Raw genomic sequence first — 13960 nt, 5'->3', positions numbered from 1 at the left:
TAAAAATGATCCGGTCTCAAGTTCTAAAATTATTAAAATTTAACTTCAAGTGGACAAAAATGAACAACAGATTTCACTATATAATTATATATATATATATATATATATATTTTTTTTTTTTATTAAACAAAAACAATGCCAAAACAGAAAAGCTGTGTGTGCAAAAACTAGGTTCGCTCCTTGATCCATCAGCTTGTAGAACCTCCTTTAGCACCAATAACTCTTAGTAGTGGTTTTCTGTAGGACTTTATCAGTCTCTCACAAGGTTGTGGAGGAATTTTGGCCCGCTCTTCTTTCCAACGTTGCTTCAGTTTATTAAGGATTTGCAGATGTTGTTTTTACACAGCTCTTTAAAAGGTCCTACCATAGCATTTCAAAAAGGATAAGGTCTGGACTTTGACCTTGATTCTTTTCTTTTTGAGCTTTTCTGTTGTAGATTAGCTGCTGTGTTTGAGATCATTGCTCTGTTGCATCATGACCCAGTTTGGTCCAATCTTCAGCTGTCAGACAGATGGTCTCACATTTGACGCTAGAACCCAGAGGAGTTCATGGTAGACTTAATGACTGAAAGGTGTCCAGGTCCTGTGGTTGCAAAACAAGCCCAAATCATCAGTCCTCCATCACAATACTTGACAGTTCGTATGAGGTGTTTGTGCTGATTTGCTGTTTGGTTTTCTCCAAATATGTTGCTGTGCATTATGGGTAAACATCTCTACTTTGGTCACATCTGTCCGAAGGACATTGTTCCAGAAGTCTTGTGTTTCATTCAGATGAAACTTCAATTCAAAGCTGTGCTGCCATGTTCTTTTTAGAGAAGAGTTGTTCTCCTGCTACCATTTCAAACAACCCATACTTGTTTAGTCTTTTTCTAACTGTCCTGTCATGAACTTTAAGCTTTATCTGCTAACTGAGGCCTATAGAGTCCGAGGTGGATATCTTTTTTATCATTTCTCCAAGGATCACAAGCTCTGAATTTGCTGGGATATCAAATTCTAAGAATATTGTCAGCTTATTAAATGTTCTCCATTTGTGAATATTTTTTTTCTTGTGTAATGATGAACTCTATTTGTGAAATGACGGACTTTATTTAATAAATGATGACACTGTGGATTCTACTGTTGTTTTTTTAAAACACTCAAAGTTAGATTTGAAACATTTTGGAACCTGGTAAAGTCCAGATCATTTTTTTGTCTTGATATGTAAAATCATAGAACTAATAGAGGGTGGATTTCTTTTTTCCATGACTGCCTTAGAAGTGCTTTAGAAAATCACATGGCATGGTGGACAGTGTTGCTTTTAGAACATGGCATAATCACTTCATGACCCTGATGCTCCCATCACCCAGATCATAGGGAATCTGAAATCAAATAACAAGTTTCCACCCTTTAAAGTTTAATCAGAGGGGACAATTAGGTAGGTCTGGACACAGAGCAATATGTTACAGTATTATCAGCATATTGGTGATCTTTTAATGTTTTGATTGTAAATTTCGATGAACAAAAAAGAGGCCACATGAACAATCACAGGTAAATGGCTTTAGTTACAGTGAAACAATTAAAAGTAATACCAAAAAGTGCACAAAAAAAAAATATAATTAAATCATTGATAACCTCGAGCTCTGATGCACTGTAGTTGAACTGAGTCTTTTTTGTAAAGGCATATATATATATATATATATATATATATATATATATATATATATATATATTTGTGTGTGTGCGGTATGTGGGTGTGTTTGTTTGTTTTTTTTAAGAGCAAATTAAAATTACTTATTCTTCAACTTATGAAAGATTCCAGAGCAAGGCCAGAAAGTTTGGAGAAGACCCTTCACTGGTTTAGTAGGCTCACATCTTATTAAAATAAATAAGTGCAGATTTAACAGTTTGTGGAGAAATACTGTTGAGATGAGTTAAAAACATTCCTACCTGTAACAATACAGAGGGAAGTGGATGTCCAGAGCAATGCTGTTATAAACTGCTAAGCCCATCAACTGAAAACAAACCAGGTTAAGGAGAAAACACAACATATATCCAGTATGTGCATACACACACGGTAAATACGACTAAAAAAGTTCCTTGCAAATGATGGTTAGAAATTATGCTTACACAAATTAAAAAGGTTAGTGAAAGGTTCTGTGTTTGCAACAGAAAATATATAAAACTGGTCTGTAACAACAGTTGTTGGTTGAATGCAAAAATCCCGTAGGTCATGTGATTTTGCAAATTAAAAATTCCTGTGTTTTTTCAGTAAGGGATTACAACAGCACTATAAGAATATTCTCCTTAAATGTAAAAAGATGGTTCTTAAACTGTGATATGTGTACTTGAATCTTTTACCTATTAATGAGCACCTTCTAGTGACAGGCAAAAACAAAGCACTGGATATCACCAGTCCTCTGCTTGGTTACAGCGTCCACACCCAAGTCAGACTTTGCAAACATGCAGATTCTTGTGTTTATACTTTTTTGGGTCAGTTGCACTAAACCATCGCCTTTAATGAGTAGTTTAATATGGTGCATATAAAGTCTGCACACACACAAATGTCTGGGCTGGACGGTTCTGCAGAAAACACAGATTTTCAAAAACAGTTGATAAAATGTCATTAAGTGTCATTTGGAGTCGTTTAAAATGTGTTGGTGATGACATTCCTACTTTTGCTGTATGCTTGGGCAGGGACTTTAAAGAAAATTTAGGACAAAATCTCAATTTTACTGAATATTTTCCAAAATTATATATGCATTAAAAAGTCTGAGAACAACTGATGTAGACTAACGACTCTTGCATTTTTTTTTTCTTTTCTTTTCATTTTTACATCTGAGGGGTGGCGGCTTAAAGCACACATACTAAGTGTTCACAGCTGCCACGCCACATGTGGTGACCAGATGTGGTGTAGGTTTGAGTAGGTTTCACTTAACTGTACTGATTACAGGTAGGCGACACATAATCTCAAATAAATAACCCCCCCCTTTATACACACACAGGTACTGACAGGAAAACACACATTCACAGTACATTTATTAAAATCATTATGGCTAGGAAGTCTCAGATACATATTTGAAAAGCCTTTAGAGGCCTTTGTTTATATTATATATTTACTTTATGAATCAAACAGGAATAAAACTGCCTGTCTTTTAGTCTTATCTCTTTATCTTATTGTGTCTTTCAGCATTTTGTTTCACATCACCTCCCAGTTCTTTCTTTATGCTCAACTGTTATTTTTTATGTTTTAAATGCATCAATGAAAACTATATTACTCCATATGATTATTCTGCAAGTTCCACAGCTTAAATGACTGCCTCAAAGGCACACTATTTTATTAATGCCAATTACAGTGGGATTAACATGATTTGGGACAAAAACTTGACATTAATTCATTTTTAAAGATATTTTTTATTAATTTTTTGTATACAATTCATATTTTTTAAATCAATTTTTACCTTCATCTTTCATTTTAATGTGTTTTGGGAAATCACATATTTTTACATCTTTTATTACTGAACTGCCATTTGGACATCTTTAATGGTTTTTATTCAATCACAGTTTAAGATGAATGAAATCTGGACTAAGAGTATGCCGATGTCACACACTAACTTTTAAGCTGTCTAAACTTTTCAAATTTTTTGCAACAAAAACTCTTTTAAAGATCTCAATTACTTCTCCAAAATCTGAGGTAGAGGGTCTCTTTACCCCTCTGTATCTCCTGTATGTTTCACTGTACATAAAAAACTGCATCAGTAGTCTCTGACACTCATGGTTCAAGATTTTTTTGTTAAATAAAACTTAAAAAGTTAAAAAGTTTTCACTCGATGACTGGCTGAAGCCTGGTTTCTAAACTGGTTTTCTGTCTGCCTGCCAGATGAAGAGTGCTGCTGTGTGCTGCCCCTTGCCCCTCTGCTCCATAAGAAATGGTGGATATTACCATGGCAACCAGTTACTCAGCAAATTCTGAATCAGTGAATCTTATATTATATTTCTTTGTTATAATATTCCATCATGTACCCCCTTTAAGTCCTGTATAATCTGATCAATTTTGTCCTGAGTAGAACTTTTAAGTTTAGAAAAAATTATTAAGGCTTTGCAGATTTTAGTATTTGGAGCCCAGAAAAACAGAGTGAACAACACAAAAATCTGGAGTTTCAAAATAAACTTTGTAGATGCACATTAAAATATGATTCTGCCTTTGTTGTACCTTACATTATTACAAAATTAAATCCTACATTTCTATTGGGCTTTATAGAAATCGATGGATGTTGGGATTTTAGGCAGTAACTGCATTTTGGCACCTTTCAAAATGTCTTGTACATTTTACATGTTCAGGCCTTGTTGTTCTTTATTTCAGATTTTTACTTGTCAAAGTGCGCAGAAAACAAAGGAAACTCTCTGCTCCTGGTGAAAGGCAGACGTGGATTTTTTTTCTCTCCGTCTCTTTCTCTCTGTCTCCTGACATATCGTCAAATTCGTTTGATGGGTTCTGCGATCTACACTCAGACTGTGATGTTACGGGAGCAGAATCGCAAGTTGGATGCAATCCTTTTACAGGATTGCAGACTAAATGCGGTTCCTGGACTCAGGAATGAAATGGGATAAATCTTGGAGAAAGTTGCTCGCTCGGATCAGGTGGAATGGACCTGGAATTTGGCTGTTTGGATTTGCCATTGAGAAGTACCAGCAAGACTTTCAAGGCAGACGGAAAACATAAGTTGGCCTGACCCCAAACAGTTATTGTTATGCGAGTCTGGCTCCCCTAATGCCGGCCTTGGTCAGTTATCTTCAATTTCTCCCTGGATTTTATGTAAACAAGATGCTCTGCCCCCTCCCTTGCCTAAGGACATCTGTGGATCTGCTCTGGGCTGGCTGATAAACATTCCATCACATTATCAAAGACAATGGCCTCTGTGACATGATTCATGGACTTCTCTACAAACACACATGCACACACACACACTCACACAACACACGCCACATCGTCTTCCACCGTCTCTACAAACACACACACACTTTCCACTTTCCTTCACTACCTAAGGTTAGTTATCTTAGCAATTCTTATGTTCGCTGTCAGCGGGCCTTTAGTACTATTAGTGAACGTCTTGGTACCTTTAGTTTAGCATTATCATGTTTATCCTAGCGTTTTGTATGTTGGCTGTTTAGCAAGCCTTTGGTACTATTAGTTAGTCATGTTGTACCTTTAGTTTAGAATTATCATGTTCCAGTTTATGTTAGGTTATTTAGCCTTCCTGTACATTTAGTTTAGTTTATCTTAGCTCATATTTTAGATATTGTTAGATTGTTAGATTCCTGATTGTTGTTTAGTTCAGTTTTAACTTTATCATGATTTCATTCAGATTATCTTAGCTACTATTTTGACTATCTTAGCTCATGTTTAGAAATGTTTAGTTTCTTGACTTTATTTAAATTATCTCATATTTCATTTAGATTATACATGATCAATGTTTTTTATTCTGTATTTCTATATTTTATTTTGATGTTTTTTTTCTATATTTGATTCTGTACCTGATTGTTCTGTATTTGATTCTGTTGTTGTTTCTGTATTGTAAAGCACTTTGGATCGCCTTGTTGCTGAAATGTGCTATATAAATAAATTTCACTTCACTTCACAAGTGACTGAAGCTCATTTGACGGTTGGTTTTATGTCTTTGTTTTCTCTTTTAAAATGTCTTTCTTCATTTATCCCTTTGTCTTTAATTCTCACAAAAAAGTATGTGTCCCATTTTGTTTCAGCCTGTTTACCCTCCATCTTTCATTTTAATTTTCCCACTGCAGCCCTTTATCTTTGCTTTTTTTGTCTCTTTTTTATCTTTGATTCTTTCATCATCCCTCTGTTAGATATTTCCTTTTTTCTCTCTCCTCTACCCTGACTCCACAGGGGTGGAGTGCTGCTATAATGTTGGAACAAAGGTTGATAAATTAGCTCTTAGAACAAGCACATATGTGGAACATGCAGAACACCCAGGAGCAAACACACATGTACCATTAAACGCACATCCTTTTTATTTATTTTCTATTTCCCCTCACATAATCTATGGTTCTACTTTAAGCTAAATATACAGCTTCATTTTAATTACTTCAGCAGACTTTAATTTTTTTTTCCTTTCAAAGAAACACCCCTGCACCATCGCCAGCATTCAAAACAAACCTTACACCCTACAGTCCTCAACCTAAAACAATCATTCATGCACTAAGGTTTTTTTGTCCTCAAGCAAATTTTAATCCCTCAAAACTGTGACTCTGTAAGCAGATTTATGTCCAAAAACATGAACAACATGAGTCTGCACACACAAACCAGGCCAGGAACAGGCGGCTGTTAGGTTATATAACCATTTGAGAGTTCCCAGCTGGCTTTTAACTTCGCCTGAAGTGCTGGACCACTTTCTATTCATACACAAACACACAGAAAATAACACACACTAAGGAACATGCACACATACAGAGACCGTTGAAAAAACAACAATTCTGGGATGTTAGAAACTGGAAAAGTAAAGGTAATGGATGCAGATTTTGCATAAGGCTCCATTATTTAGGCTCCACTTCATAAAATTAACTACCTAATGACCCGCACAGGGGGACTGCATGATAACAAAAGATCATGTGACCCAAAAAAAAACAAATGTCCAAGAGGAACAAAATGCAGATTGAATTTAGGCGTGGATAAGTTACGGGAAATGGGGCACCATCAAGACACCAAACTGTCTGAGGGCTCCAAAAAAGGCCCCCTACTGATCGCTCATGTTGACAGATTTCCAAGCACTCCTATTACTAGCTACTTGGCCTTCTACATGTTGATGTATAAACTGTGTAGGAAGTGTAAAGTTAGTTGAAGTAGAAGAGCTTGTTAGCAAGGTGTTTTGGAAAGTTTGGACAGCTCTAAACTGACAACATCTTTCTAAGTTAAACATTCTGTGGTAAAATTGTCTAAAATCAGAAAACTTAAACTGTGATTATCTAAAAACCATTAAAAATGATGCTAACAAAAATTATAGCACATTATTCCTAACTTGAGCCCCAAGTAGCTAGTAAAAAGGGTACTTCGATGCTGATGTACTGGAACCTTTTCGAAAAGTTTTAAAGTAAGATAATGTTACATAGATACAAAGTGTCTCAAAACATGCTATGAACCTGATTTGTATTATTAAAAAGGATACAGTCCCAACCATCTGGAACTCTGAATAGTTGTCACACTTCCAACTACTGAACCAATGGCAGCGCGAGTCTTTCATGTAGGTGAACATTCCTGGAAAATGTAAAGATGGCTGTTAAAAATTAGTAAACAAGCTAATTTGTAACGTCGGAGCAGAGATGGATAGATGAATAAAAATACAATGGGTTGCACAAATATTCTCCTTTGGCATTCTTTTGGCTTTGTTGCCTAACAACCTGGAATTTAAATGGGTTTTCAATTTGGTTATAAGTGATATAGCTACACAAAAATGTCCAGATACGTCAAGATAAACTTGAAAAAAAATATTTTAAATAAGTCTAAAAACTATGAAACTGGAAAGTGGTGCATGCAAATGGATTTACCACCACCCCCTACCAAAAAAAAGAAAGAAAATCAGCTCTGAATGCGAGAAACAGCAGCAGTCTGTTCTGAGTTCAGACACACATCTGGGTAACTCTGAATACCAGAATATGACACCAAATTACACATAAAAGAGCCTGTGTGTGTGTGTGTGTGTGTGTGTGCGAGAGACTGACTTTGCTTGTGTACACCTGCAGTCTGCAGTGAGTGTGTGTGTACATGTGTGTGTGCGTGTGTGTGTCAGGCAAATTCGGGGCTTTCCCTGCTAATGAGGAGAACACAGCTCTCATTGACTGTCCTGCTTTGGGCCGACCATACCCTGGCATCAAAAACACAGACGACCACAGAAAGATGAGGCGATGATGGAAAGAACAACTTTACCAGAGGAGAGGGAAAAATATAAAGAGTTGAAAGGTTGAAGTATCTTTTTTCAGTTATTTTCTTCAATACAGGCAATTTTTTGTTGTTTGATTGTTAACAGTCTTTGAAAATTAAGCCCCAAAATGAAAACCTCACACTTTATGATGGCAGCTGCCTGGTCTACCTGAAATGTTTGCTACATTTAACTTAACTTGGATTTTCTCCAATACGAGAAAAAAAACAAAGAAACTCACCAAAGTTACAGCTAATTTTTCCCTGTTTTTTCTTATAAAACCAAAGTAAAAATTTTAAATAAAATTAATTTAAGTGACTGCTGGAGATGGGTACCAGGTCCCCCGCAACCCAGGAAAGAAAAACAGGTAAAGAAAATGGTGCAATAAAGGCAACAATAAAGCAAGACTGCAAAAACATATAAGGGGGCCTCTGGATATACAGTGACTTTCTGAAGTCAAATAGGTATCCTTTTTCATACTATGATTCTTTTTAATGACAGAGAGAAAAAAGAGACAAAGACAAGAAGACCTGGGTGCAAAAGTAACAGAAACAATGATCTATTGATAATTATATTCATGCAGTCAGTGCAGAAGAGAAAGAGAGAAGACAGTCAAAATAAAAACTGAACTGGCTTGAAAAGGAAGTTAATTTTCCAAGTTTCCAAAAGCAACACTGTCCACTTTTCTCACCCATCTGACACTTACTCCTGCTGCAGCTTCACTGACCTGAAAACTCTAGGAGCACATCCACTGAGGCCCACAGCTAATAAAAATGTACTTTCCATTTTTAGCCAATAAAAATATTATGTTCTTTCCGCTCACTTTCAATAAAGAATGGCTTCACTTTCCATTGACTTTGCATCAAAGAGGATTTACCTTCCAAATTCTCGGTGCTGTCATTTATTCTCACTTTCTCCCTAAAGATTCACTAAAAAAAGAAACAGCTTTTCTGTTTTCCCGATAACTGATAAGAGTTTTTTAACAGTCAAGTGTCCTTCTGTGCACAGCTAAAAGAAAACAGATCACTGACCTCTGGGAAATCAAGGGTTTATCTCACCATAATCCGTGTGGAAGATCTGTCGAACGAGCAGCAGAAACCACTCCTTCGTCAGGCCGCCCATGTCGAGCCCCGCCTCCCCGACAAACGTCACACGCAGCTTCTTCTTCAGGTCGCACCGTTTCCTCATCAACTAGGAGCAGCAGCAACCAAACAAACAAACAAACAAACAAACAAACACAAAGTCAAGAAATCATCTCGCACACAAGAGAAATGATCTGCCTTGTGGTAACATATTTCACTGGCTGTTTTCAAGGAAAAGCACAGCCCAAAGAAGAATGAAAGACATTTGGTTGGAACCTCACAGCGCGAAGAAAGGAACTGAGGCTTCAGATGAGATTTATGACCAAGTTTAGGTTAGATTAAGTGCTGGCGGTTTGACACATGAATGCACAACATTAAAGACATTCCTACTAATTTTCAGAGGTTTTAAATTCACCGGCAGCTCCAACCCTGCATTTCCACACCACTAATTAGCCTTTTTCACCAGTCAATAAAACATTAGTTAAAGTGCTTTTTTTTTTTTTTTTTTTTGCATGTAATCACAATCTTCAGTTTACACCAGGGACAGTCATCTGCATCTTTAAAATTCATTCCTCCTTGGTTACTGCCTTGTCCGCAGGATATTTAAATACATGCTACCAATAAAGAAACATATTCAGAACTTTATGCTCTAACTCAAAAGCTTCTGAAGAAATACTGAACAGTGATTGAAAATCCAGCATCCATCAACTGTCTTCTACTAAGAGTAATAGCGGTTTGGGACTTACTTTTGTAATAATCCAAGCCATGACAGAGCCTTTTTTTTTAAAGAATATCATCTATGAGTTTTATTTTGAAAGTACATGTTCAAATCTCTTCCTGTCTGCTCTTAAAGTATTTATTGACTTTGAATAATGAATTCTGTTGGCACTCTTACTCAGTTTTTCTTAACCGAAAAAGTCTAATCAGAGATGATATAAAGTCTTAAATTCTACAAGGTCTATGGGGGCAGCCATGACGATAATTTACTGTATAAGGAATAAAAGCCTGTTGGATAGTACAAAACCAAAGTGACTCAGAATTTGCTGAGTCACTCACTGGTTGCCATGAAAATTTGTTGGTCAGATTTTTTGTGTTTTATGTGGAAGATATCATAAGTGCAAATAAATAAATAAATAAAAAGAAGAAAGCCTTCAATACTAGTTTTGACAGAAAATTCAGAGTTCAGATACAATGGGCATTCTGCGCTCAGGGGGCATTTAGGAGAAAACTACAAGTCCATTATAGCAACGAGAGACAGAGTAAAAGAGGACAAAAATGCCTCTGTTTTGATATGCAGTATGAACTGTCTGACAAGTGTAACATTTGTGAGCACAGGAAGAGTTTGTAAATATTTTGAACGGTTTAAACAGCTCAAAAGTTAGCGGGGGACATTATCACACTCTTAGGTTAAACATATTGTGATAAAATGTCAGAAAAAAAAAAAAAACTAAACTAAGATTTTCTAAACGCCACTCAAGATGCAGTTTCAGATGTTTAAAGTCTAACTTTCTATGACCCATTTGTGAAGTACAGTTCAAACCAGATGTTTACACCCACTGTATAAAAAGACCATTTTTCCTCACTGTCTGAACCAGATCGAACCTTTCTTGTTCTAGGTAAGTTAGAATTCCTAAAATTATTTTCTATTTACTTTTAATGCCCAAATAATAGTAATAATAATAGTTTTTTTTTCTTCTTCTTCTTCTTTGAAGTCATGCATACATACATCTTAATATTTGGTAGTGTTGCTTTTAAACTGTATGATTTGGGTCAAATGCTTTGGGTTTTCTTCCACAAGCTTCTCACAATATTTGCTAGAATTTTGTCCCATTTCTCCTGACAGAACTGATGAAACTGAGTCAGGTTTGTAGGTCGCCTTGCTCACACACACCTTTTTTAGCTCTGCCCACAAATTGTCTCTGGGACCGATGTCAGAACTTTGTGTAGGTCACTCCAAAACATTGATTTTCTTGTCCTTAAGCCACTTTGGAACTAATCTGGCAGTACGCTCAGGGTCATTGTCCATTTTGGAAGACCCAAGCTTCAACTTCCTGGTTGATGTCTTGAAATGTTCCTTCAATATTTCCACACCACGTTCTTTCCTCACGATGCCATCTATTTTGTCAAGTGCACCAGTCCCTCCTGCAGCAAAATACCCCCACAACATGATGCAGCCACCTCCATACTTCACAGTTAGAATGGTTCGAGCGTCCAACTTTTTCCTTTAAATGTAATGATTGTCATTAGGGCCAAATAGTTCAATTTTAGTTTTATCAGACCACATAACATGTCTCTAAAAATTAAGGTCTTTGTCCCTGGGTGCATTACCAAACTGTAATCTGGCTTTTAATGTTGCTTTCCCAGTCATAGCTTCTTCCTCACTGAGTGACCTTTCAGCCCATGTCAGTAAAAGACTCATTGCATTGTGGGTAATGACATTATGTTATCAGCTTTAGCCATCTTCATCTCAGAAACACAGAATTGATCTCCTTCCTGAACAATATGATGGCAGGACATTCCCATGATGTTTATACTTGTGTAGAACTGTTTGAACAGCTGAATGTTTAGGCATCTGGAAATTGTTCCCAATAATGAATCAGAGTTGTAGAGCTCAATAATAATCTTCCTGATATCTTGACTGATTTTATTTTCCTGTGATGTCACAAAAAGAAACAATTTGTTTGGGGCGTGCCCTAAAATGCATCCACAGGTGTGTATCCAATTAACTCAAATGTTGTCACCACACCCCTCAGTTTGTGTTTGGGTGTTTTATCCTTTGGATGGACCAGCCTCTGTCTGAGAGTCTTGCAAGGTTTGAAATGCACCAGGATGTTGTGTTTGGAGAAAATCCTTCTGAGTTTCTTAGATACTGCAGCAACATAAATGATAACGATGATTTTTGCATTTGTTTAAAGGGTGTCTCCTAGAGTTAGCTTTAAATACTGAACTTTATTTGCAAAGTCCATGAAGTTGTGATGTGTGATGTGGTGTGTTTTCTACAATATCTCATGCAGTTTAAAGCTTGGAGCTCCACATTCTCCAATTGTGAATCCATAGAGCTTTCCAGATGGGAAGCCAAACGTCTTCAAGTACAGAATAGAAGTCCAGTTGTTTAGTTTTTTTTAAACGTTTTTTTGGATTTAAAGGCATAGTTATCTTACGCTATGTAATGTTGGGACTTTAAAGAAAGCAAATAATTTTCTGAAAACAATTTCTCTCCCCTTACTTGGGCATTTAAGAAATATAAATGAAGTGTCCAAAAGTCATGGCACACTGTTCTTGTTTAAGAAGCTTGTTTACAATTCCATTGTTCTTCCATTTCCATTATGACTTTTAATTTGCTACTCCTCCCTCAACTGTAGAAGAACTGATAGAAAAACACATAAAAACACGAAGCTCAACATTTTGGGTTCAAACTCTCCAACAAAAAAAAAAAACTCAAAGCAAATCCAAGAATGACAGTGTTTCTCATCATTCCAACTTCCTATATGTTTTAAACTTGTTTAAAAATATTTCAGAAATGAAAACACTGTAGCTCTTGTCATGCATTTCTGCTTTAGTTTCCAAACGTCTTCAGCACCAAGGATGTGATGTGTGTTTGTGTTCTGACCTCATCCAGCGAGTCACTGAGGAGTTGTGCTCGTCGCACTTTAATGTTGAGAAACAGAAGGTTCATGTCCACTCGCTGCCTCCGAGAGACTTTGCTGACCAGGCTTTGCTGTTGAACACAAACACACATCAAACAGCAATCCATTTTATCTGCTTGGCTCTTTAAGTATTTTTCTCTTAAGAGTTGGGTTTGAAATTAGATGTTTATCTGAGCCTCACCCTGGCCTGGCTGATCATCTGCTGCTCTGAATCCTTCTGGATGATAGCTTTCTTCACCACCGTTGATAAAATGAAGGGAAACTGACAAAAAGAAAACCTGAAAGAGAAGAAGAAATAAGACTTGTTAATCCTCCATTTCAACAAAACCAGTAAAGCAAAAAGAATAAATTCTTGGTCACCTCAGAAGTGTTTTATCTAAATGAACAGTCTAAAATCTACACCATCCCATCCTCATGATCTTAATCCCCCATAACACCAACCAGACAGGTTTTTTCCCCCCTAAAGCAGGTCTTTCAAACTGAAAACTCTGGATTCATTTCCTTCATCGTACGTTAATGAGCCACGACGCAGCGTGAAACAGACTTCATGGTGTTTCCACAGTTCTGGATAAACCACAGCTGTGGGAACGTTTCCTCATCTCCGCTCCACTCGATCTGACTTCCAGGAATTTCTGAACAAAGCTAAGATCAGTCATCATGAGTGGCAACTAATTATTTGTTGTCACACAGATTAAGATGTCTGAAAAAATCTAGCCATGATATTGTTTAGATTTGAGGGGACTTGACAAACAGAAGCGCTCCTTTGGCTGGGAGGGGAAATTAAGCAATTTGACTGCTACATAATGGGGGGAAATAATTATCTGACCTCCTGCTGATTTTTGAAGTTTGCCCACTTACAAAGAAATGAAGAGTCTCTAATTTTTGTGGTAGTTTCAATTTAAAGGAAAGAAAGGATATTGACTAAAAATGCAGAAAAACACATAACATAAAAGTTGCAGATTGATTCTCATGGCATCGAGTGAGGAAGTATTTTATCTCCAAGTAAATCGAAACTTAGTACTTGGTGGAGAAACCTTTGTTAGCAAGCACAGCAGTAAGAAGTTTCTTGTTCTTGGTCACTAGGTTTGCACACTTCTCAGGAGGAATTTTAGCCCACTTTTAGCCCTCTTTACAAAAACTCCCTAAATCCTTTAGGTTTCTTAGCTGCCGCTCCAGGACCGAGGTCTGGAGACTAGCTTTATGTGCTTCTCCTTTAGCCACTACTATGCTGTCTTGGTGGTATGTTTTGGGTCTTCTCTGAATCATTTAGAAGTTCAGTGGCAAATCTAAAGAGGACCTATTATGCTTCCTTGGATAATTTA

The 13960-nt window shown here is 36.7% G+C and overlaps 1 protein-coding gene across 2 annotated transcripts in view; it reads right to left on the bottom strand.

Moving 5' to 3' along the window:
- Positions 1-13960, bottom strand: part of hectd2 (HECT domain containing 2) — an 85340-nt gene that overhangs the window by 35735 nt on the left and 35645 nt on the right. For both annotated transcript variants that reach the window (XM_017439314.3, XM_037973501.1), the window contains 5 exons: positions 12820-12916; positions 12602-12709; positions 8968-9100; positions 7160-7248; positions 1926-1990 (listed from right to left, as the gene is read on the bottom strand). In XM_017439314.3, the coding sequence (XP_017294803.1) occupies positions 1926-1990; positions 7160-7248; positions 8968-9100; positions 12602-12709; positions 12820-12916 (492 nt within the window). The remainder of the gene's footprint in view (positions 1-1925; positions 1991-7159; positions 7249-8967; positions 9101-12601; positions 12710-12819; positions 12917-13960) is intronic.

The sequence above is a fragment of the Kryptolebias marmoratus genome, linkage group LG22 (genome assembly GCF_001649575.2).
Source record: "Kryptolebias marmoratus isolate JLee-2015 linkage group LG22, ASM164957v2, whole genome shotgun sequence".
NCBI classification, from domain to species: Eukaryota; Metazoa; Chordata; class Actinopteri; order Cyprinodontiformes; family Rivulidae; genus Kryptolebias; species Kryptolebias marmoratus.
Note: the sequence above shows the minus strand (reverse complement) of the source record. Positions and strands in the feature narration are given on the sequence as shown.